This window comes from Thalassophryne amazonica, chromosome 12 (assembly GCF_902500255.1).
Source record: "Thalassophryne amazonica chromosome 12, fThaAma1.1, whole genome shotgun sequence".
Taxonomy (NCBI): Eukaryota; Metazoa; Chordata; class Actinopteri; order Batrachoidiformes; family Batrachoididae; genus Thalassophryne; species Thalassophryne amazonica.
The window spans coordinates 102,699,440-102,723,313 of record NC_047114.1 but is presented as its reverse complement, the minus strand read 5'-3'; the positions used below and the strand labels follow the sequence as shown (position 1 = coordinate 102,723,313).

Sequence of the window (23,874 nt, the reverse complement as noted above, 5' to 3'; positions counted from 1 at the left end):
GGGAGGCCAACACGGGTGAGATATGCTCTCTCCTGCTAGTCCCCGTCAGTACTCTAGCTGCAGCATTCTGAACCAACTGAAGGCTTTTTAGGGAACTTTTAGGACAACCTGATAATAATGAATTACAATAGTCCAGCCTAGAGGAAATAAATGCATGAATTAGTTTTTCAGCATCACTCTGAGACAAGACCTTTCTGATTTTAGAGATATTGCGTAAATGCAAAAAGGCAGTCCTACATATTTGTTTAATATGCGCTTTGAATGACATATCCTGATCAAAAATAACTCCAAGATTTCTCACAGTATTACTAGAGATCAGGGAAATGCCATCCAGAGTAACGATCTGGTTAGACACCATGCTTCTAAGATTTGTGGGGCCAAGTACAATAACTTCAGTTTTATCGGAGTTTAAAAGCAGGAAATTAGAGGTCATCCATGTCTTTATGTCTGTAAGACAATCCTGCAGTTTAGCTAATTGGTGCGTATCCTCTGGCTTCATGGATAGATAAAGCTGGGTATCATCTGCGTAACAATGAAAATTTAAGCAATACCGTCTAATAATACTGCCCAAGGGAAGCATGTATAAAGTGAATAAAATTGGTCCTAGCACAGAACCTTGTGGAACTCCATAATTAACTTTAGTCTGTGAAGAAGATTCCCCATTTACATGAACAAACTGTAATCTATTAGACAAATATGATTCAAACCACCGCAGCGCAATGCCTTTAATACCTATGACATGCTCTAATCTCTGTAATAAAATTTTATGGTCAACAGTATCAAAAGCAGCACTGAGATCCAACAGAACAAGCACAGAGATAAGTCCACTGTCCGAAGCCATAAGAAGATCATTTGTAACCTTCACTAATGCTGTTTCTGTACTATGATGAATTCTAAAACCTGACTGAAACTCTTCAAATAGACCATTCCTCTGCAGGTGATCAGTTAGCTGTTTTACAACTACCCTCTCAAGAATCTTTGAGAGAAAAGGAAGGTTGGAGATTGGCCTATAATTAGCTAAGATAGCTGGGTCAAGTGATGGCTTTTTAAGTAATGGTTTAATTACTGCCACCTTAAAGGCCTGTGGTACATAACCAACTAACAAAGATAGATTGATCATATTTAAGATTGAAGCATTAAATAATGGTAGGACTTCCTTGAGCAGCCTGGCAGGAATGGGGTCTAATAAGCATGTTGATGGTTTGGATGAAGTAACTAATGAAAATAACTCAGACAGAACAATCGGAGAGAAAGAGTCTAACCAAATACCGGCATCACTGAAAGCAGCCAAAGATAACGATACATCTTTGGGATGGTTATGAGTAATTTTTTCTCTAATAGTCAAAATTTTGTTAGCAAAGAAAGTCATGAAGTCATTACTAGTTAAAGTTAATGGAATACTCAGCTCAATAGAGCTCTGACTCTTTGTCAGCCTGGCTACAGTGCTGAAAAGAAACCTGGGGTTGTTCTTATTTTCTTCAATTAGTGATGAGTAGAAAGATGTCCTAGCTTCACGAAGGGCTTTCTTATAGAGCAACAAACTCTTTTTCCAGGCTAAGTGAAGATCTTCTAAATTAGTGAGACGCCATTTCCTCTCCAACTTACGGGTTATCAGCTTTAAGCTACGAGTTTGTGAGTTATACCACGGAGTCAGACACTTCTGATTTAAAGCTCTCTTTTTCAGAGGAGCTACAGCATCCAAAGTTGTCTTCAATGAGGATGTAAAACTATTGACAAGATACTCTAACTCCCTTACAGAGTTTAGGTAGCTACTCTGCTCTGTGTTGGTATATGACATTAGAGAACATAAAGAAGAAATCATATCCTTAAACCTAGTTACAGCGCTTTCTGAAAGACTTCTAGTGTAATGAAACTTATTCCCCACTGCAGGGTAGTCCATCAGGGTAAATGTAAATGTTATTAAAAAATGATCAGACAAAAGGGAGTTTTCAGGGAATACTGTTAAGTCTTCTATTTCCATACCATAAGTCAGAACAAGATCTAAAATATGATTAAAGTGGTGGGTGGACTCATTTACTTTTTGAGCAAAGCCGATAGAGTCTAATAATAGATTAAATGCAGTGTTGAGGCTGTCATTCTCAGCATCTGTGTGGATGTTAAAATCGCCCACTATAATTATCTTATCTGAGCTAAGCACTAAGTCAGACAAAAGGTCTGAAAATTCACAGAGAAACTCACAGTAACGACCAGGTGGACGATAGATAATAACAAAACTGTTTTTTGGGACTTCCAATTTGGATGGACAAAACTAAGAGACAAGCTTTCAAATGAATTAAAGCTCTGTCTAGGTTTTTGATTAATTAATAAGCTGGAATGGAAGATTGCTGCTAATCCTCCGCCCCGGCCCGTGCTACGAGCATTCTGACAGTTAGTGTGACTCGGGGGTGTTGACTCATTTAAACTAACATATTCATCCTGCTGTAACCAAGTTTCTGTTAGGCAGAATAAATCAATACGTTGATCAATTATTATATCATTTACCAACAGGGACTTAGAAGAAAGAGACCTAATGTTTAATAGACCACATTTAACTGTTTTAGTCTGTGGTGCAGTTGAAGGTGCTATATTATTTTTTCTTTTTGAATTTTATGCTTAAATAGATTTTTGCTAGTTATTGGTGGTCTGGGAGCAGGCACCGTCTCTACGGGGATGGGGTAATAGGGAGATGGCAGGGGGAGAGAAGCTGCAGAGAGGTGTATAAGACCACAGCTCTGCCTCCTGGTCCCAACGCTAGACAGTCACAGTTTGGAGGATCCCAAAAAATTGGCCAGATTTCTAGAAATGAGAGCTGCTCCCTCTAAAGTGGGATGGATGCCGTCTCTCCTAACAAGACCAGGTTTTCCCCAGAAGCTTTGCCAATTATCAATGAAGCCCACCTCATTTTTTGGACACCACTCAGACAGCCAGCAATTCAAGGAGAACATGCGGCTAAACATGTCACTCCCGGTCTGATTGGGGAGGGGCCCAGAGAAAACAACAGAGTCCGACATTGTTTTTGCAAAGTTACACACCGATTCAATGTTAATTTTAGTGACCTCCGATTGGCGTAACCGAGTGTCATTACTGCCGACGTGAATTACAATCTTACCAAATTTACGCTTAGCCTTAGCCAGCAATTTCAAATGTCCTTCGATGTCACCTGCTCTGGCCCCTGGAAGACAATTGACAATGGTTGCTGGTGTCGCTAACTTCACATTTCTCAAAACAGAGTCGCCAATAACCAGAGTTTGATCCTCGGCGAGTGTATCGTCGAGTGGGGAAAAACGGTTAGAGATGTGAACGGGTTGACGGTGTACACGGGGCTTCTGTTTAGGGCTACGCTTCCTCCTCACAGTCACCCAGTCAGCCTGCCTTCCCGACTGCACGGGGTCTGCCAGGGGGGGAACTAACGGCGGCTAAGCCACCTTGGTCCGCACCGACTACAGAGGCCTGGCTAGCTGTAGAATTTTCCACGGTGCGGAGCCGAGCCTCCAATTCGCCCAGCCTGGCCTCCAAAGCTACGAATAAGCTGCACTTATTACAAGTACCGTTACTGCTAAAAGAGGCCGAGGAATAACTAAACATTTCACACCCAGAGCAGAAAAGTACGGGAGAGACAGGAGAAGCCGCCATGCTAAAACGGCTAAGAGCTAGTAGCTACGCTAAGCTAGCGGATTCCCAAACAGGGAATCCGACACTAGACAGGCTGTGGAGCAGCACAGGTAACGCACGACAACAGTGCTAAAATAAATAAAAATCCACTAGACAGGCTGTGGAGCAGCACAGGTAACGCACGACAACAGTGCTAAAATAAAATAAAAATCCACTAGACAGGCTGTGGAGCAGCACAGGTAACGCACGACAACAGTGCTAAAAAATAAAATAAAATAAAAATAAAAATCCACAGGACAGGCTGTGGAGCAGCACAGGCAACGCACGACAACAGTGCTAAAACAAAATAAAAATCCACTAGACAGGCTGTGGAGCAGCACAGGTAACGCACGACAACAGTGCTAAAAAATAAAATAAAAATAAAAATCCACTGGACAGGCTGTGGAGCAGCACAGGCAACGCACGACAACAGTGCTAAAACAAAATAAAAATCCACTGGACAGGCTGTGGAGCAGCACAGGTAACGCACGACAACAGTGCTAAATCAAAATCCACTGGACAGGCTGTGGAGCAGCACAGGTAACGCACGACAACAGTGCTAAAACAAAATAAAAATCCACTAGACAGGCTGTGGAGCAGCACAGGTAACGCACAACAACAGTGCTAAAAAATAAAATAAAATAAAAATAAAAATCCACTGGACAGGCTGTGGAGCAGCACAGGCAACGCACGACAACAGTGCTAAAACAAAATAAAAATCCACTAGACAGGCTGTGGAGCAGCACAGGTAACGCACGACAACAGCGCTAAATAAAAATCCACTGGACAGGCTGTGGAGCAGCACAGGTAACGCACGACAACAGCGCCAAAAATAAAATAAAATAAAAATCAAAATCCACTGGACAGGCTGTGGAGCAGCACAGGTAACGCACGACAACAGTGGTAAAAAAATAAAATAAAAATCCACTGGACAGGCTGTGGAGCAGCACAGGTAACGCACGACAACAGTGCTAAAAAATAAAATAAAAATCCACTGGACAGGCTGTGGAGCAGCACAGGTAACGCACGACAACAGTGCTAAAAAAAAAAAATAATAATAATAATAAAATAAAAATCCACTGGACAGGCTGCAGAGCAGCACAGGTAACACACGACAACAGTGGTAAAAAATAAAATAAAAATCCACTAGACAGGCTGTGGAGCAGCACAGGTAACACACGACAACAGTGCTAAAAAAAAATAAATAAAATAAAAATCAAAATCCACTGGACAGGCTGTGGAGCAGCACAGGTAACGCACGACAACAGTGCCAAAAAACAAAACAAAAATCCACTGAACAGGCTGTGGAGCAGCACAGGTAACACATGACAACAGTGCCAAAAAATAAAATAAAAATCCACTGGACAGGCTGTGGAGCAGCACAGGTAACACACGACAACAGTGGTAAAAAATAAAATAAAAATCCACTGGACAGGCTGTGGAACAGCACAGGTAACGCACGACAACAGTGCTAAAAAATAAAATAAAAATCCACTGAACAGGCTGTGGAGCAGAACAGGTAACGCACGACAACAGTGCTAAAAATAAAATAAAAATCCACTGGACAGGCTGTGGAGCAGCACAGGAATATTGATGAGAGTTGTGCAGCTTGCTTCTCACGGCCGTGGCGTGCGGACAGATGATCCTCCACCTGTTGTGAGAAGCTGCTCATTTACATAAAGCTTCAATTCAGACCTGAATGTGTTGCTGATAGTGTGTGCCGTTGAAGGATATTAGTTGTAGCTGCTGACTTACCTCACCTTTTCTATCCTTCAGAGTCGGTTTGTCGTGTCCACCTGGGGGGTGTTTGGCAGTGAACGTGGGTCCAGAGGCGCCGGGCTTCGATCCCTTTGGGCGCTGGAGAGCGCGCTGTCCTTCACTCCGCCAGACAGACGCGTTTTATGTTTGTACACCGAGTATTGCACAAAAGGGGAAAAATAAATTGTTTTGTTATTGGAACCGCTTTCTGGTTATTTTAGCGCTGGGTTCAGTCAGACGCAGGTCCGCTCCTCAACCCGCGTCGACACATAACGTGGTGAACAAAAGTTAACAATTACAAACATGTATGAAGTCTGAAATCAAAGATTTGAGTACCTACCTGTTAAATGTTTTGTAGTAGATCTACAGTTCTATCCTCTGCAAACAGAGAAGAGCTGGTTCCAGAAGAAACCGCTCTATCCTCTGCGAACAAAGGAGAACTGGTCACAGAAAAGAAAGAAAGCAAAAGAAAAAAAGCTCATTTCTTTTGACCCCATACTGATTCACTGGCAATATCACACAAGTCATCCAGAAGCATACAGTTTTAACTTTAACTAATTTCAGACAAGTTATTACCTCCGCCAAGGAGGTTATGTTTATGGTCGCATCTGTTTGTTTGTTTGTTGGTTGGTTTGTTAGCAGGATTACTCAAAAAATCCTCAACGGATTTCAATGAAATTTTTACCAGGGGTGTATCTTGGCCTAACTTAGAAGTCATTAAATTTTGGTAATGATCCAGAACACGGTCCGGATCCAGTCATTTTTTTTAAGGATTCTTTATCATTGCAGGATAGGACCAATTTCAACATTTTTGCATCTAACTTCATGAAGACGGGTCACAAAGGCTGAACAAAAATTAAATTACGACACAATAATAATTTAGCATTTGGTTCTCCTCCATTGAATAAACTTGTTATTGGAAAATAAAAAAAAACTTGTGTAGTTCATGCAGTTTCTCTTTATAAATACATTTGCTGAAGATCTAAGGGTTTAACCCTCTTGGACCGACGCCGTCATATACAACGGCTGAGACCAAGCTTTACTAAATTATAAATAACTTTTTAATGATATGAGATAGAAATGTACTTTTTTTTTTTTTTTTTTTTTTGCAGAAAAGTTAACTCTGCGGACTTTCGACCCACCGTATACCATTTTTGTACTCCTCATAGAAGCTGTGTCATGATGTGAGTAATGTGAGTGTCCAGTCGGAATTGGTTCACCTTCACATGGTTTTCCACAATCCAATCTTAGGGTAGATTCACCTCACATGACACACCAAAGATTGTTTTTAGGAGTGATGTGTTACTAGTTTATTATAGTTTGCTGTGTGTTTTGAATAAATGTGTGTGGAAAATTATTTTCCGCTTTACTTTTTCCTTTCTTATTTCTGATCGTAAACCTTTATTACACTTATAAAACACAACTGTAGCATATATATTTTGAAATTACAGGTTGTCCTGAAAAAAGAGACATAAAACTTGATTGTGGGATGCAGGGAGAGCTGTTAACAGAAATAATAAAACATTTATGCCAGGCGAGTGAACTGTCCAAAAAATGCCATCGGACCCCAGAGGGTTAACCACTGAATCTGAAACATGACGGTAGATGCGTGAAACAACGTGGAATAAGTCTCTTTGCCAAAGGGTATTCCAAGTGACGTCAGTGACCCTATGGCCTTGGTGGAGGTTTGTGCTCTCCAAGTGCTTCTAGTTTAAATTAACATCACGTCTGAAGTTTTATAAAGTGAAAATATCAGATATTTAGTTTTAAAGTGATGCACTAATTTTGAAGGTTGTAGTGTGGACATGCTGTGTCCAGGTGCATTACAAACCCGGGCAATAATTATGGAATCACCGGCCTCGGAGGATGTTCATTCAGTTGTTTAATTTTGTAGAAAAAAAGCAGATCACAGACACGACACAAAACTAAAGTCATTTCAAATGGCAACTTTCTGGCTTTAAGAAACACTATAAGAAATCAGGAAAAAAAAATTGTGGCAGTCAGTAACGGTTACTTTTTTAGCCCAAGCAGAGGGAAAAAAATATGGAATCACTCAATTCTGAGGAAACAATTATGGAATCATGAAAAACCAAAGAACGCTCCAACACATCACTAGTATTTTGTTGCACCACCTCTGGCTTTTCTAACAGCTTGCAGTCTCTGAGGCATGGACTTAATGAGTGACAAACAGTACTCTTCATCAATCTGGCTCCAACTTTCTCTGATTGCTGTTGCCAGATCAGCTTTGCAGGTTGGAGCCTTGTCATGGACCATTTTCTTCAACTTCCACCAAAGATTTTCAATTGGAATAAGATCCGGACTATTTGCAAGCCATGACATTGACCCTATGTGTCTTTTTGCAAGGAATGTTTTCACAGTTTTTGCTTTATGGCAAGATGCATTATCATCTTGAAAAATGATTTCATCATCCCCAAACATCCTTTCAATTGATGGGATAAGAAAAGTGTCCAAAATATCAACGTAAACTTGTGCATTTATTGATGATGTAATGACAGCCATCTCCCCAGTGCCTTTACCTGACATGCAGCCCCATATCATCAATGACTGTGGAAATTTACATGTTCTCTTCAGGCAGTCATCTTTATAAATCTCATTGGAACGGCACCAAACAAAAGTTCCAGCATCATCACCTTGCCCAATGCAGATTCGAGATTCATCACTGAATATGACTTTCATCCAGTCATCCACAGTCCATGATTGCTTTTCCTTAGCCCATTGTAACCTTGTTTTTTTCTGTTTAGGTGTTAATGATGGCTTTCGTTTAGCTTTTCTGTATGTAAATCCCATTTCCTTTAGGCGGTTTCTTACAGTTTGGTCACAGACGTTGACTCCAGTTTCCTCCCATTCGTTCCTCGTTTGTTTTGTTGGGCATTTTCAATTTTTGAGACATATTGCTTTAAGTTTTCTGTCTTGACGCTTTGATGTCTTCCTTGGTCTACCAGTATGTTTGCCTTTAACAACCTTCCCATGTTGTTTGTATTTGGTCCAGAGTTTAGACACAGCTGACTGTAAACAACCAACATCTTTTGCAACATTGCGTGATGATTTACCCTCTTTTAAGAGTTTGATAATCCTCTCCTTTGTTTCAATTGACATCTCTCGTGTTGGAGCCATGATTCATGTCAGTCCACTTGGTGCAACAGCTCTCCAAGGTGTGATCACTCCTTTTTAGATGCAGACTAACGAGCAGATCTGATTTGATGCAGGTGTTAGTTTTGGGGATGAAAATTTACAGGGTGATTCCATAATTTATTCCTCAGAATTGAGTGAGTCCATATTTTTTTCCCTCTGCTTGGTCTAAAAAAGTAACCGTTACTGACTACCATAATTTTTTTCTTGATTTCTTATAGTGTTTCTTAAAGCCAGAAAGTTGCCATTTGAAATGACTTTAGTTTTGTGTCATGTCTGTGATCTGCTTTTTTTCTACAAAATTAAACAACTGAATGAACATCCTCCGAGGCCGGTGATTCCATAATTATTGCCAGGGGTTGTATAGGTAATCTCAGTACATTCATGACAGAAGAAATGTATTTGAGACGCTCTGATCAGGCTCCACATGGACAGCAGCATTAAACGTTTTGTATATTGTGCCTAAAACTCTCGTGAATATATTCTCTGGGTTTATAGACGTTGTTATTGTGTTTGTTTTATGTAAAAATGCCAGAAGAAGCTCAGGTTGCTTCTCCATTATTTTCAGTTGGAATCATTGTGAGCTGCAGTCGCTTCCTGTTTGCTCTTAACGTCTTGTTTATGTCAAACACTGTTTGTCCTCTTTGTTCTGAAATTCAGTTTGTGTTTATTAAATTCTGTGCAGCTTAAATGTAGCAGACACGGATTATTTATTTGGAATATTTGTTTTGGCAAGTTTTCATGGTCTCTACTGCCATCTACTGGCCAGTATTTATTTGGAATATTTGTTTTGGCAAGTTTTCATGGTCTCTACTGCCATCTACTGGCCAGTAGTGTTCATGACAGTATTCACCCTAAGTATTGAGATATCTCATAATCCTTTGCGCATGAGAGAGATGCTGCAGCTGATGAAAAGAAATAAAAATGTACATTTTGGTTGTATAATATTCATTTACAATTGTCATCGTGTTTTCTCTCTGTGCTGTTTAAACCGCAGCAGCAAGGATTATGGGTTAGGGTCTGAGCGTCTGGGTGCCAGTAGATGGCAGTGTTCTATTTATTTTGACCCCGGTTATATCAGACAGTTGTCTAATCACAACTTGACTTTTGGCTTCTGCAATTTATTTTTTTTTTTTTTTTTACAAATTAAAAAAATGGCATATCTTACAAAAGCACATTTATATGTAAACACCAACACACACCTCACATTAACATGTTGGTTTTTACATAGATTGAATGAGTCAATCAGTCAGTGTTAGGCCCATTTTATCCATAATCCTTTTGTCTTATGTCTGTAGGGATGGATATCAAGAACTGGTTCCTTTCGGGTATTGTTAAGAAATGAGTTGATCCACCGACATCAATAAGCTTTTTACTTAACGATTCCCTTATCGGTCCTTCAGAGTGGCCGTTGTTTTTGGGGGTGTTTGTCAGGAAAATGATCATTTCTCTACATTGATTACAGACCCTGCAGCGGGTCTGTAATAAACTTTTCTGCAGCACTGCTTTGCTTTGAACCTTGAACCAATCGAAGCAGTGATTTGCAGATCGAAGTAGTGCTTTGATCATTGCTTCATTGATTAATTTTTTTCTTTCGCTTTCCCCTGCTAAAACCCTAAAGAGCATATGGCTGTGAGTATTATTTACCTTTTTTATGTTAAACCGACCTGTTATGGTCTTCTGAAACAGTTGATAGATGTATTTTATAACTTAAAAATGGGACCGATGCTAACACGTTACCATGTCTATGGCATTTTCAATATTAAAATTAGCATTAAGCAGTTACAGCTGTCAAGCGTTTGTTGTTGTAAAAGAGTCAAATGTATTATAATATTTTTTTTATTTATTTTTGTTTATATATTAATAATAGCAAGCACAACAATAATAGTAAAAATAACTAATCTAATGATTTTATACAATTTTAGAGAAAGAGACAAAAAGAACCTGAATAAAAACACAACAGAAAATATAAAACCAACTAACAATGAACAAACATAAATAAATATCGATAATGTCATTGATATCATGTCTGTGTTTGTTGCAAAACTTCAGAATTAGTGCATTATTTAAAATTGAAAGATGTGTGTTATATTTTAACTTTGTACAAATGACAGAATTGACATTAATGGAGTTATTCTATCCGGATTATTTTGATTTATAAATCAAAACCATAAGTCAAAACTGCTTTATTTTCCAAGACCTCTGGCTCACGGTGGCACTGCTATATGAGGTTATGGAATATTGATGTGTGTGTGTGTGTGTGTGTGTGTGTGTGTGTGTGTGTGTGTGTGTGTGTGTGTGTGTGTGTGTGTGTGTGTGTGTGTGTGTGTGTGTGTGTGTGTGTGTGTGTGTGTGTGTGTAGAGTTGAGTTTAGTTCCTCTCAACTGCTTCACTTCTGCAAAATATGTAGTAAACAGGAGCTTCCAGCAGTGGGCAGGGCGCACAAAGACAGAAGTGCTGACTCCTTTGGGTTTGTGGTCGCCTTTGACGTTACCAGAAGCGATCGTTTCTTAGTAGTTGCAGCTGTACATTTTTATTTTAAAAATCAGATAGCAGCTAACGTAAATTGAATGCAGCCCCACCAAATCGTGCTGTTAAATCCTCGTGTTTCACCGATCATAAACTCTCATCGACAAGACAAAGACCAAACGATGCACAGCAATGATTGACATTAAATCAAACAAACATCCTTTGTTTAAAAGCCACCAGGCAACAACCCATTTTCCCCCAAATGTTTACGGAAAAACAGAAAATAAAAGGTCCATGGTTCGTCATCTTTCGTTTATTGTCATCGTATGTCCAGCAATGTGTCGTGTAGCCATGCCCTCCTCTCAGGTCCCACTCGGAAAAGGCCCTCCTCTAAAGGTGGTCTATGCAGGAGATAGGCAGTGATAATGTGGTTGGCAGTCTGCTCAGGCTCCCTGCACTCGCACGCTGCGCTGTCTGTTAGGCCCCACTTTTTCTTGGACGCTTTGAAGCAGCCGCCTCCTGTGTGTAGGCGGTTCAGGAGGATCCACTGCCGGCAAGGTAGGTCTTCTCCTACGATGCCATCTCCAGGATCCGGGACATAATGGTGTAGACGTCTATGTCCTGCCGACTCCCACTCCTGCTTCTATGCCGCCTCCAGCCAGGCTTTGGTTGTCAGATCCTCCGTGATGGAAGTAAGCATCTCTTGCACAGCCTGGTTGTATGAGTGGCAGGACTTGAGTCTGCCTGGAGGTGTTGCCATGGAGGAGGTGCCAATCGTGTTCCTGGGCTTTCCTTGCCAGGGCAAGGGTAGTAGCCTCTTGCTGTAGGCTGGCTGACTCTATTCCTGCTAGGAATGGCGTCCTGACTGCCTACCGTTGCAGGTGGCGCCTGCAACTTAGTACCGGGAAGACCGTGTCAGCAGCATTCCATCTCTGCAACAGAGAAGCAAAAGGAAACTGGAGATCTCCATGGACAACAAACCCCTGGAGTTCCAGCTGGCCCCAAAGTACCTGGGCATACGCTTGGACAGGACACTGTCCTACAAGCAACATCTGAAGGAAGTGAGTACCAAAGTAACAGCAAGGGTCTCACTCATCCATCGCCTTGCTGGCATGACCTGGGGGGCCTCTGCCAAGGTACTACGTATCTCTACACAAGCTCTTGTATTCTCTGTAGCTGAGTACTGTGCTCCAAGTTGGAGCAGAAGCCCACATGTTAAGAAGGTCGATATGGCCATTAACAATGCCCTCTGGATCATAACTGGCTACCTGAAACCCAACCCCCTCCGTGGTTCGTTACAAATAAACATTACATTTAAACAAACAGACAAACATGGATCCAAGTCAACATCACTCGAGTGGAATTTTGCATGCATTATAAGACGCACTTAGAACAACAATCATAAATCCACTACACACAATACCATCAAATAAACACTGTCCCAAAAACAAACTTCACCCCTGCCTCGTTGTCCTACGCCCAAACAAACCCCACAGAACTGAACAGAAGAATTCACACCGTCAGGGGACCCTCTGTAACAGCAAGCAACCCCACATTATGAAAAATAAATTCAGTATTTATTACCAAGGCAAATCACTCCTTTATAATTCGCACCTCATCATAGCAACACTATGGCAAGGACCACCCCCCTCTGCTCCACTTCAAGCTTTCCTTGTCATCGGCCAGACCAACGAACCATGGCCGGACATTTCCCCAACTAGTAAAATTACTGTAAATGTCAGAGAAGGAAAGAAGAAAAAAAAATTTCCACCATGACTTTCAACAACTCTCTAATTACAGAAATTTTAGATGCAGACCATCACTTTAACCAACATCAATTATACAGTAGTCAATATTGCAGAAATTCAATTACAACAGGTTTGCTGCTCACCTGCTAAGGCACTTTTTGTTGGTTGTAAAAAAAAAAAAAAAAAAATCGTATGGTCTATCGTTGTCTGCCGGGAACAGATTTACATCCGGGTCGAACGGCGCCAGTTGCCATTATTCCTGGTTCTTTATGTAATATACTGCCTCTTATAAGGAACCAAATCGGTATATTCCTCAGGTTGAATTTATTGAAAGTCACACTGAAAACCAGGCCCGGGTTCCCAGGAATGGCGCCCACACACGGACTCCATTTCCTGAAAAGACCTCGAACATGGCTAGCACAACACTTTTACACAATAAAGTTTGAGCGTTACAGTGGGTGTGTTTAAGTCTCATAATCCTAATCTTACCGTTTCCCCACAGACGGGGGAGCCCTCCCTTTATCTGAAACTTGTGCTTGTGTGATGGAAGTGAAACCTAACTCTTATGTTGAGACTTTAAACCAGGTTTCAGGCACTTATAAACAGATAACAAAAGCAAATACTTGATAACTAACATAAAATAAGGAATTAGCACAGATATTACCTAACATTTACAACGTGAAAGTCAAAGGCAGGGGGGTAAAAATTTTTAAAATGCACTTCTAATAGACTACAACCCATTGCTTTGTGAGTTTTTAAAAGTATTTCACCAGTCAAAATAAAAAAACAAAGCGTGCAAGGACAGAACTATTCAGAAAGGCCATTTTTACCGTTTTTCATGGTGTCCACCACTAATTATTTTCTATATACCCTGTGCTACATGTGTGCCAAATTTCATGCTTTTTTCTATCATTTGAACAATACTTTTGCTTTGAACCTGTACTATACCACGATCCATGACAAAGGACCCATGATTTACCATGTTTATGAGTTCTTCGACGGTCTTGGTGCTCTTCGTTTGGCCTCTTCACTGATATAGTTTCATGCAGTTCTACAACAGTTGAGGTTTTCTAACGTGGTTTTGGATTGTCTGTGTTGGCTCTCATTGGATTCTCTGTGAATGTCACTCAGACTAACTTCTGTCTGGAATGTGTGTCTTTAGGAATGAAGAAGAAATGTCACTACAGGTGATGGTCCAAGAGCGGATTGGTGTTGCTCAGGAGCTGCTACAGCGGGTGCAACAGCTGAGTCAGTGTCGGCCTCGTACCATCGAGGGGATGGGGAAGCTCTGTGGAAAGCTACGTGCTGAGCTGCGCTTCCTCCGCAAAGTGGAGGCTGGCGAGTTGACGGTGAAAGAGTCGCACTTGCACAGCACCAACCTGACCCACCTCACTGCTATCGTGGAGTCGGCTGAGAGCCTGGAGGATGTGGTTGCTCTTCTGCACGTCTTCGCTTACGAGGATGCTGCCGGTGCAAAGCAGTCACTGGTGGTGGATGTTGTTGCTAATGGAGGTCACACTTGGGTGAAGGCAGTGGGCCGGAAGGCGGAGGCTTTGCACAACATCTGGCAGGGGCAGGGACAGTACGGCGACAAGAGCATCATCCAGCAGGCAGAGGACTTTGTCCAGGCCAGTCACCAGCAGCCTGTCCAGTACTGCAACCCGCACATCATCTTTGCCTTCTACAACGGTGTCTCCAGCCCCATGGCTGACATCCTGCGCCACATGGGCATCTCCATCCGTGGTGACATTGTGGCAGTCAATGCTGTGGCCAAAGAAGAGGCAGCTGACATAAATGAAGACAACAGTGAGGAGCGAGATGAAAGTGATGGTGGAGATGATGACTGTGAGGATGACAACAATGGTGGTGATGATGATGATGGTGATGATGATGATGATGTGTCTGGGCTCAGCCACACCAGAGTGGACCGTGGCACGGTGGTTGCTAGTCTGGCATTCCCTGTCCAGGTGAAGGTGGATGCGTGTCATCGGGCCAACCTGGACATCACCACGCTCATTACGTATGTGTCATCACTCAGTCATGGCCGCTGCCACTTCACCTTCAAGGAGTTTGTGCTCACGGAGCAGGCGGCCCAGGAGCGACTTGAAAAGGTGCTTCCCTGCCTCGATGACTTCATGAAGGGGAAGGAGCTGTTTGCCTGCCGCTCTGCTGTTGATGACTTTCAGGTCATCTTGGACACGCTGGGTGGACCTGGCGAGAAGGCACGTGCGTGCCAGTTGCTGGCTCGTCTCCGTGTGGTGGATGACCAACCATCACAGCGCACACTCTGCCTCAAGCCCAGTGCCAAGGTAAACCGCCGCTCACTCATGATTTTCGGCACTGGAGACTCACTGCGTGCTGTGACCATGACGGCCAATAGCAAGTTTGTCAGGGCTGCAGCCAATCAGGGAGTCCGCTACAGCGTGTTCATCCACCAGCCGAGGGCTTTGACCGAAGGCAAAGAGTGGAGGGCCACACCCGTCTGAGGCGGTAGACGAGCTGCGCATGCAGGAAACCACGACTTCAGATGATGTAAACTATTCACACGAAAATAAAGCAAGGACACGACATCTGTGCCCGTGTCTTACTGGTCAGCGTGATCACATGGTACAACAGTAAAACAGACACTCAGTGAAATCTGTACTACGACAATAATGACATATGTTCAAATCATTGATGTCAATAAAACAAAGTGTCAAAGACGTGACTGCAGTTTGTTCACAGAAGCAATGAAATGTTTTATCGATGTAGAAAATAGACTTTGGAGGATTCACAAGTACTTCAAAGGGCAAAACTTACCAAAACTCTGACGATGGAATGAAGTGAAAAGTTCACGGTGACTAACTGCTTCAGACAGGTCACACAGATCGTGACTAACCTTTCCTCACTTCCACATCATATTTGTCCACATCACTGATCTGTTATTTGAGTCATTTGATTAAAATTATTTCTGTTTCGGTTTCTGACAAGAAAAAGTTATCCTCATGAGTCCAACCCCAGTTCCAATGAAGTTGGGACGTTGTGTAAAGTGTAAATAAAAACAGAATTCAATGATTTTCAAATCCTCTTCAACCTATATTCAATTGAATACACCACAAAGACAAGATATTTAATGTTCAAACTGATAAACGTTATTGTTTTTGTGCAAATTTTGAAATGGATGTCTGCAACACGTTTCTAAAAAGCTGGGACAGTGGTATGTTTACCACTGTGTTACATCACCTTTCCTTCTGACAACACTCAATAAGTGTTTGGGAACTGAGGACACTAATTGTTGAAGCTTTGTAGGTGGAATTCTTTCCCATTCTTGCTTGATGTACTACTTCAGTTGTTCAACAGTCCGGGGTCTCCGTTGTTGTATTTTGCGCTTCATAATGCGCCACACATTTTCAGTGGGCGACAGGTCTGGACTGCAGGCAGGCCAGTCTAGTACCCGCACTCTTTTACTACGAAGCCACGCTGTTGTAACACGTGCAGAATGTGGCTTGGCATTGTCTTGCTGAAATAAGCAGGGACGTCCCTGAAAAAGACGCTTGGATGGCAGCATGTGTTGCTCCAAAATCTGGATGTACCTTTCAGCATTGATGGTGCCATCACAGATGTGTAAGTTGTCCATGCCATGGGCACTAACACACCCCCATACCATCACAGATGCTGGCTTTTGAACTTTGCACTGGTAACAATCTGGATGGTCTTTTTCCTCTTTTGTCCAGAGGACATGACGTCCATGATTTCCAAAAACAATTTGAAATGTGGACTCATCAGACCACAGCACACTTTTCCACTTTGTGTCTGTCCATTTCAAATGAGCTCGGGCCCAGAGAAGGCGGCGGTGTTTCTGGATGTTGTTGATGTTTGGCTTTCACTTTGCATGGTAGAGTTTTAACTTGCACTTGTAGCGACGAACTGTGTTAACTGACAATGGTTTTCTGAAGTGTTCCTGAGCCCACGCGGTAAGATCCTTTACACAATGATGTCTGTTTTCAGTGTTGGTTTTCTGTCTTGCCACTTACATGTAGAAAGTTCTCCAGAATATCTGAATCTTCTGACTATATTATGGACTGTAGATGATGGAATCGCTAAATTTCTTGCAATTGAAAGTTGAGAAACATTGTTCTTAAACTGTTGGACTTTTTCTTTTCATGCAGTTGTTCACAAAGTGGTGATCCTCACCCCATCTTTGCTTGTGAATGGCTGAGACTTTTGGGGATGCTCCTTTTATACCCAATCATGACACTCACCTGTTTCCAAACAGGTGTTCTTTGAGCATTCATAAACTTTCCCAGTCTTTTGTTATCCCGTCCCAGCTTTTTTGAAACGTGATGCAGGCATCCATTTGAAAATGAGCAAATATTTGCACAAAAACAATAAAGTTTATCAGTTTGAACATTAAATATCTTGTCTTTGTGGTGTATTCAATTGAATATAGGTTGAAGAGGATTTGAAAATCATTGTATTCTGTTTTTATTTACATTTCACACAACGTCCCAACTTCATTGGAATTGGGGTTGTAAATCTTGTGCAGACTAACAAGTTGGCACGTTGGCTTAATGGTTAGCACTGGTGCCTCACAGCAAGAAGGACGTGGGATCACTTCCCGGCCTTTCTGTGTGGAGTTTGTGTGTTCTGCCTGTGTGGCTTTCCTCCGGTTTCCTCCCACAATCAAATATAGGGTGTCTCCAAAAAATGTATCCAAAAGTATCTTGACAGCACAGAAAAACCAATCAATATTATCAGACATTTTCTGCATGACCATGTGGCTGAAGCCACAAGTAATGTTTCTCTCCAATGCACAGTTTTCAGTTCAGTCTTTCCTTTTTGATGTTTTAACCCTTTATCTTTTACACCACATGATCAATGTAACCTCCTCGTCTGAACTTTCCGAAGAAACAAATCCTCCGTCTCCACTTTTCCGGAAAACCACCTAGCAAATTCAAGTCTCCTTGTCATTTGCTGGGGAGTTAGTTCGCTCTGGGACTGAATTTTGTATGGGAAGAGATGCAAGTCAGCCCTTAGGATGTGCTTGACAGAACTCCACAATTTTTGTTCTCTGAATTAGGATCAACTGCGGCATTTTTGCTGTACTTTAATGTCTTGCAGAACAAACTTTAGGGTTCCTGAAATGAGAAGAATACCATTATTTCCCAGTAAAACCATTTCCTGATATTCATATTTCAGAGTAGTTTTGGATACTTTTTTTTTTTTGGACACCCCATATTTGTTGTTATTTAGGATTTGCTCCTTTCTCTGCCCCTGAGCAAGGCAGCATCTCTACATCTGGAGTTGGACCCCGCATGCTGGACTGTGGCTGCACACTGGCCCTAGTGGTTGGATCGTGTCTAACTGTAATTTGGACAGTTAAATACAGAGGACATGTTTCATTGTATGTATGTACATATGTACAATGACAAATAAAGGCTCTATTTAGTCCACTGATGAACTGTTTGATGCTGGTGATTCCAGGCAGAGTGCTGATGTTTAAGTTCTGATGTCTCACATTTTTTTTTATTTGTATTTAACTTTTATTTAACCAGATTAGTTCCATTCAGATCAAGATCTCTTTTCCAGTAGAGACTTGGCCAAGAGAGCAGCATCGTGGTTTCATTAATAGTCATAAAAATAAAATAAGAGCAATCAGAGATTTTTGACATCCGCCAATCTGGATCCAGATCACCTCCAAAATTTAATAGTCTTTCGTTGCCTCTATAATAAAATCCCTTTTAAAAAAAAAAAAAAAGTTTAAATTTCTTCACATATTGAATGTGTGACTTAAAAGACAAATGCTCATCAATTAACAATCCTCAGTATTTAAAAGTAGATACTAAATTTGTTGACCTTCCTTATTAAAATCTTTTCAGTCAGTGTTGATCTTGCTATTTTTAAGAACAAGGGTGATGTGCAGAGCTGCAGTAACTACAGAGGCATAAAGTTGATCAGCCACAGCTTGAAGTTATGGCAAAGAGTAGTAGAAACTAGGCTTAGAAAACAGGTGAAGATCTGTGAGCAGCAATATGGTTTCATGCCGAGAAAGAGCACTACAGATGCAGTGTTTGCTCTGAGAATACTGATGACGTATAGAGAAGGCCAGAAGGAGTTACACTGTGTTTGTGGATTTAGAGAAAGCTTATGATAGGGTGCCAAGAGAAGAGTTGTGGTATTGTATGAGGAAGTCTGGAGTGGCAGAGAAGTACATGAGGGTGGTGCAGGACATGTACAAGAATAGTGTGACAGCAGTGACATACGCAGTAGGAATGACAGACTCATTCAAGGTGGAGGTGGGATTACACCAAGGATCAGCTCTGTGAGTCCTTTCTTGTTCACACTGGTGATGGACAGACTGACAGATGAGATCAGGAGGTGGAACTGAAGATGTTGATATTCTGTTTGGGAGTGATGAGGATGGACAGGCTTAGGAATGAACATATCAGAGGGACAGCTCAGGAGCGACGGTTTGGAGACAGAGAGGTGAGACTGAGATGGTTTGGACATGTGCAGAGGAGGGTCCCAGGGTATATAGGAAGAAGGACGCTGAGGGTGGAGTCACCAGGCAGGAGGAGAAGAGGGAGAACAAAGAGGAGGTTTATGGATGTGCTGAGGACATGCAGGTGGTTGGAGAGACAGAGGAAGACACAGAGGACAGGGTGAGATGGAAATGACTGATATGCTGTGGCGCCCCCACCAGGAGCAGCTGAAACAAGTAGAAGAATTTGATCTTGCACTTTTTGAATTGGTCAAGAACATTTTGTTTTGTCTGCATTTCAAACAAGTTGCAGATGAGAACATTGTTCTTGTACTTTATCAAATGCGAGTTGTAAACTGAAAGGCCTCAGGAAGACTGCTACACAGTATATGACAGTGTCATCAGCATAGCAGTGAAAAGTTGAGTTTGGAAGTTTGTCCAAGATTACTTATATAAATAATAATGGGCCAAGCACAGATCCTTGAGAGATGCACTTTTTCACTTGCAATATCTCTGAGGAAGAACTCTCTACTTGAACAACTTGGGATCTGCTTGTAAGATAAATTGCAAACAGCCAAACTTCTTGATGAGAGCAGACCAACACCTGAGTGACGTGCTGACCATCTGAGTTTTTTTTTTTTTTTGGGGGGGGGGTTAAGAGCAATGCATTACTGCTCGTTGGTTTTACACTGACCAGAGGTTGGATTTTGCACAGTGTTTTGCTAATGCCCACTGCCAGTGTGGAAGTGAGCGGAGCACTTTTTCTGCCATTGTTTCACTCAGGTAAGTTGAAAAATCTTCACCCTAAGCTCATTTTGTAGCCAATTACCTCAGGGCGATTCACACAAGTAAATTCGAACCTTAGCAACCCCCAGAGCAACAGTGGTAAGGAAAAACTCCCTCTGAGGAAGAAACCTCAAGCAGACCAGACTCAAAGGGTGACCCTCTGCTTGGGCCATGATACAGACACAAATTACAAAACAATTCGCAAAATGAACATACAGGAAATGTTGGCGGTGCACAGGACGGTTTCCGGAACAGACACCACACCCATCTCTGGATGGAGCTGCACCTCAAACAGAGAGAAAAGAAAAAAAGCACAATCAAGCATCAGAAAGACAAGTACAGTATAATTTGTCAGCACGAAGCAACAAGAAAAACAATAAATACTAAGGTGATCGCCGGCCACTAGCCCGAAGTAGGGCAGTCACAATTATTACAATATTCGCCAATCGCGATTATTTTTCATATTCGCAAATATTTTTCATAATCATGATTACTGTGAATTATTTTATCAACAAAGTTGCATAAAACAACTCAGAATGTGACGTCATCATGCAGCAGCAGCCGCACGCTGCCTCACTCACTTTGTTTCCTCTCATCTTGGTCGGATGGTTAGCGAGGCTCGGATAATAACACGGAGCATGAGGAGGTTCTGGTTCCAGAGCCACGCACTGCTGTGGATGCATTTCAGTTTTGTAGGGCTGGCTTGACTAGCCACGACTACGTCGACGATTGAAATCGTTAACAACTAATTTAGTAGTCGAGTTGTTTTTTATTTAAGTCTTTGTTTTTCTCTCAATTCATAGTTAGATGGTCTAGTGGTTAAGGTGTTGGGATTGAGTCCAGAAGATCATGGGTTCAAATCCCCGCCTGACTGGGAAAATCACTAAGGGCAAGGCCTTTAATCCCCTATTGCTCCCAGTGTGTAGTGAGCGCCTTGTATGGCAGCACCCTGACATCAGGGTAAATGTGAGGCATAATTGTAAAGCGCTTTGAGCGTCTGATGCAGATGGAAAAGCGCCATATAAATGCAGTCCATTTACCATTTATGAGATCATGAGATGAAATAAACGGTCAAATATCCTTAAAACATCCTTAAAAAATGAGAATATATAAAAGAACTGAGCAAAAATTACAGAAAAGCTGTGCAGTGATGTTCAGAGGCACAGATCACAAAAAGCTGAACTTTAACAGCTGTTATTTTCCAAAGGTATGTATTTGTTCAATCTTGAGCTTAATGTCATGTTCAAGCACAAAACGTGACTGATGAGGAAAAAAAAGATGACTTTATCACACTAAAATGAACTGGAGTCAGAATAAAAATACAAGCTCCTGATTTCTGTTATTTTTCAAAGTTATTAAGTTGCAGCTATATGTTTTATTCATTTCAAAGTGAGTTACCTCTTATTGTATTCTGATTTATTTATACAAAAAAAAAAAAAAACATAGGGAGTCTAATCAGCCTGCATTGTTCTGTTCAGTTTATATCAGTTTTCCTGCACGTTTGTGTATTTTTTTCCTTCTTTATAAGAGTTTGGTGTTTGCGACACAAAGTTTTAAAACACAATAACGTGTTCACACTTTTCTTTATAGCACTTCTGTAATTTCAGAAATGCAACAGAAACAACCACAAATCAGAAAAAGTTGGGACTATAAGTAAAATGAAGATAAAAATAAAAATGTTGCACTACTTCTCCACTCAGAGAAGCCAAACGTTCTTCCAGAGTTATGTAATCATACTATGATAGTAGAATATAAAGAAGGGAAAAAAAGAAAAAAAAAAACAGACAATATAATTGTCAATCGCAATTATTTGCCTGACAATTAATTGTCTCCATAAATTCCTAATCGTGACAGCCCTAGCCCCAATCTAGAAGAGATAAATGCAGGAATCAGCGTCTCAGCATCAGCCATAGACAGGATGAGACGAATCTTCGCTATATTTTTCAGGTGGAAGAAAGCAGTCCTCATAATAATGTGGAGGTCAAAGGACAATGTAGGATCAAAAATTACTCCAAGGTTCCTCACTTTGTCAGTGTGATGTTTGACACACGAGCCGAGGCTGAGTGTTAACTGGTCAAATTGATGGTGATGTGATATTAATGCCTCCACACGGGGCAGCAATAATAACGTAATGAATATTAATGCCTCCACACGGGGCAGCAATAATAACGTAATGAATATTAATGCCTCCACACGGGGCAGCAATAATAACGTAATGAATATTAATGCCTCCACACGGGGCAGCAATAATAACGTAATGAATATTAATGCCTCCACACGGGGCACCAATAATAACGTAATGAATATTAATGCCTCCACACGGGGCACCAATAATAACGTAATGAATATTAATGCCTCCACACGGGGCACCAATAATAACGTAATGAATATTAATGCCTCCACACGGGGCACCAATAATAACGTAATGAATATTAATGCCTCCACACGGGGCACCAATAATAACGTAATGAATATTAATGCCTCCACACGGGGCACCAATATAACGTAATGAATTTTAATGCCTCCACACGGGGCAGCAATAATAACGTAATGAATATTAATGCCTCCACACGGGGCACCAATAATAACGTAATGAATATTAATGCCTCCACACGGGGCACCAATAATAACGTAATGAATATTAATGCCTCCACACGGGGCAGCAATAATAACGTAATGAATATTAATGCCTCCACACGGGGCAGCAATAATAACGTAATGAATATTAATGCCTCCACACGGGGCAGCAATAATAACGTAATGAATATTAATGCCTCCACACGGGGCAGCAATAATAACGTAATGAATATTAATGCCTCCACACGGGGCACCAATAATAACGTAATGAATATTAATGCCTCCACACGGGGCACCAATAATAACGTAATGAATTTTAATGCCTCCACACGGGGCAGCAATAATACGTAATGAATATTAATGCCTCCACACGGGGCAGCAATAATAACGTAATGAATATAATGCCTCCACACGGGGCAGCAATAATAACGTAATGAATATTAATGCCTCCACACGGGGCACCAATAATAACGTAATGAATATTAATGCCTCCACACGGGGCAGCAATAATAACGTAATGAATATTAATGCCTCCACACGGGGCACCAATAATAACGTATGAATATTAATGCCTCCACACGGGGCACCAATAATAACGTAATGAATATTAATGCCTCCACACGGGGCACCAATAATAACGTAAGGAATATTAATGCCTCCACACGGGGCAGCAATAATAACGTAATGAATATTAATGCCTCCACACGGGGCACCAATAATAACGTAATGAATATTAATGCCTCCACACGGGGCACCAATAATAACGTAATGAATATTAATGCCTCCACACGGGGCACCAATAATAACGTAATGAATATTAATGCCTCCACACGGGGCAGCAATAATAACGTAATGAATTTTAATGCCTCCACACGGGGCACCAATAATAACGTAATGAATATTAATGCCTCCACACGGGCACCAATAATAACGTAATGAATATTAATGCCTCCACACGGGGCACCAATAATAACGTAATGAATTTAATGCCTCCACACGGGCAGCAATAATACGTAATGAATATTAATGCCGTCCACACGGGGCACCAATAATAACGTAATGAATATTAATGCCTCCACACGGGGCACCAATAATAACGTAATGAATATTAATGCCTCCACACGGGGCACCAATAATAACGTAATGAATATTAATGCCTCCACACGGGGCAGCAATAATAACGTAATGAATATTAATGCCTCCACACGGGGCAGCAATAATAACGTAATGAATTTTAATGCCTCCACACGGGGCACCAATAATAACGTAATGAAT

At 41.4% G+C, this 23,874-nt stretch overlaps 1 protein-coding gene across 1 annotated transcript in view; it reads left to right on the top strand.

Annotated features, from left to right (window-relative positions):
- c12h7orf25 (chromosome 12 C7orf25 homolog) overlaps window positions 1-15,772 on the top strand; it is a 38,668-nt gene extending 22,896 nt beyond the window's left edge. The window contains exon 2 of the mRNA XM_034183661.1: window positions 13,939-15,772. Within this exon, the coding sequence (XP_034039552.1) occupies window positions 13,952-15,262 (1,311 nt within the window). The 5' untranslated portion in view covers window positions 13,939-13,951 and the 3' untranslated portion in view covers window positions 15,263-15,772. The remainder of the gene's footprint in view (window positions 1-13,938) is intronic.
- Window positions 15,773-23,874: the final 8,102 nt, after the last annotated feature.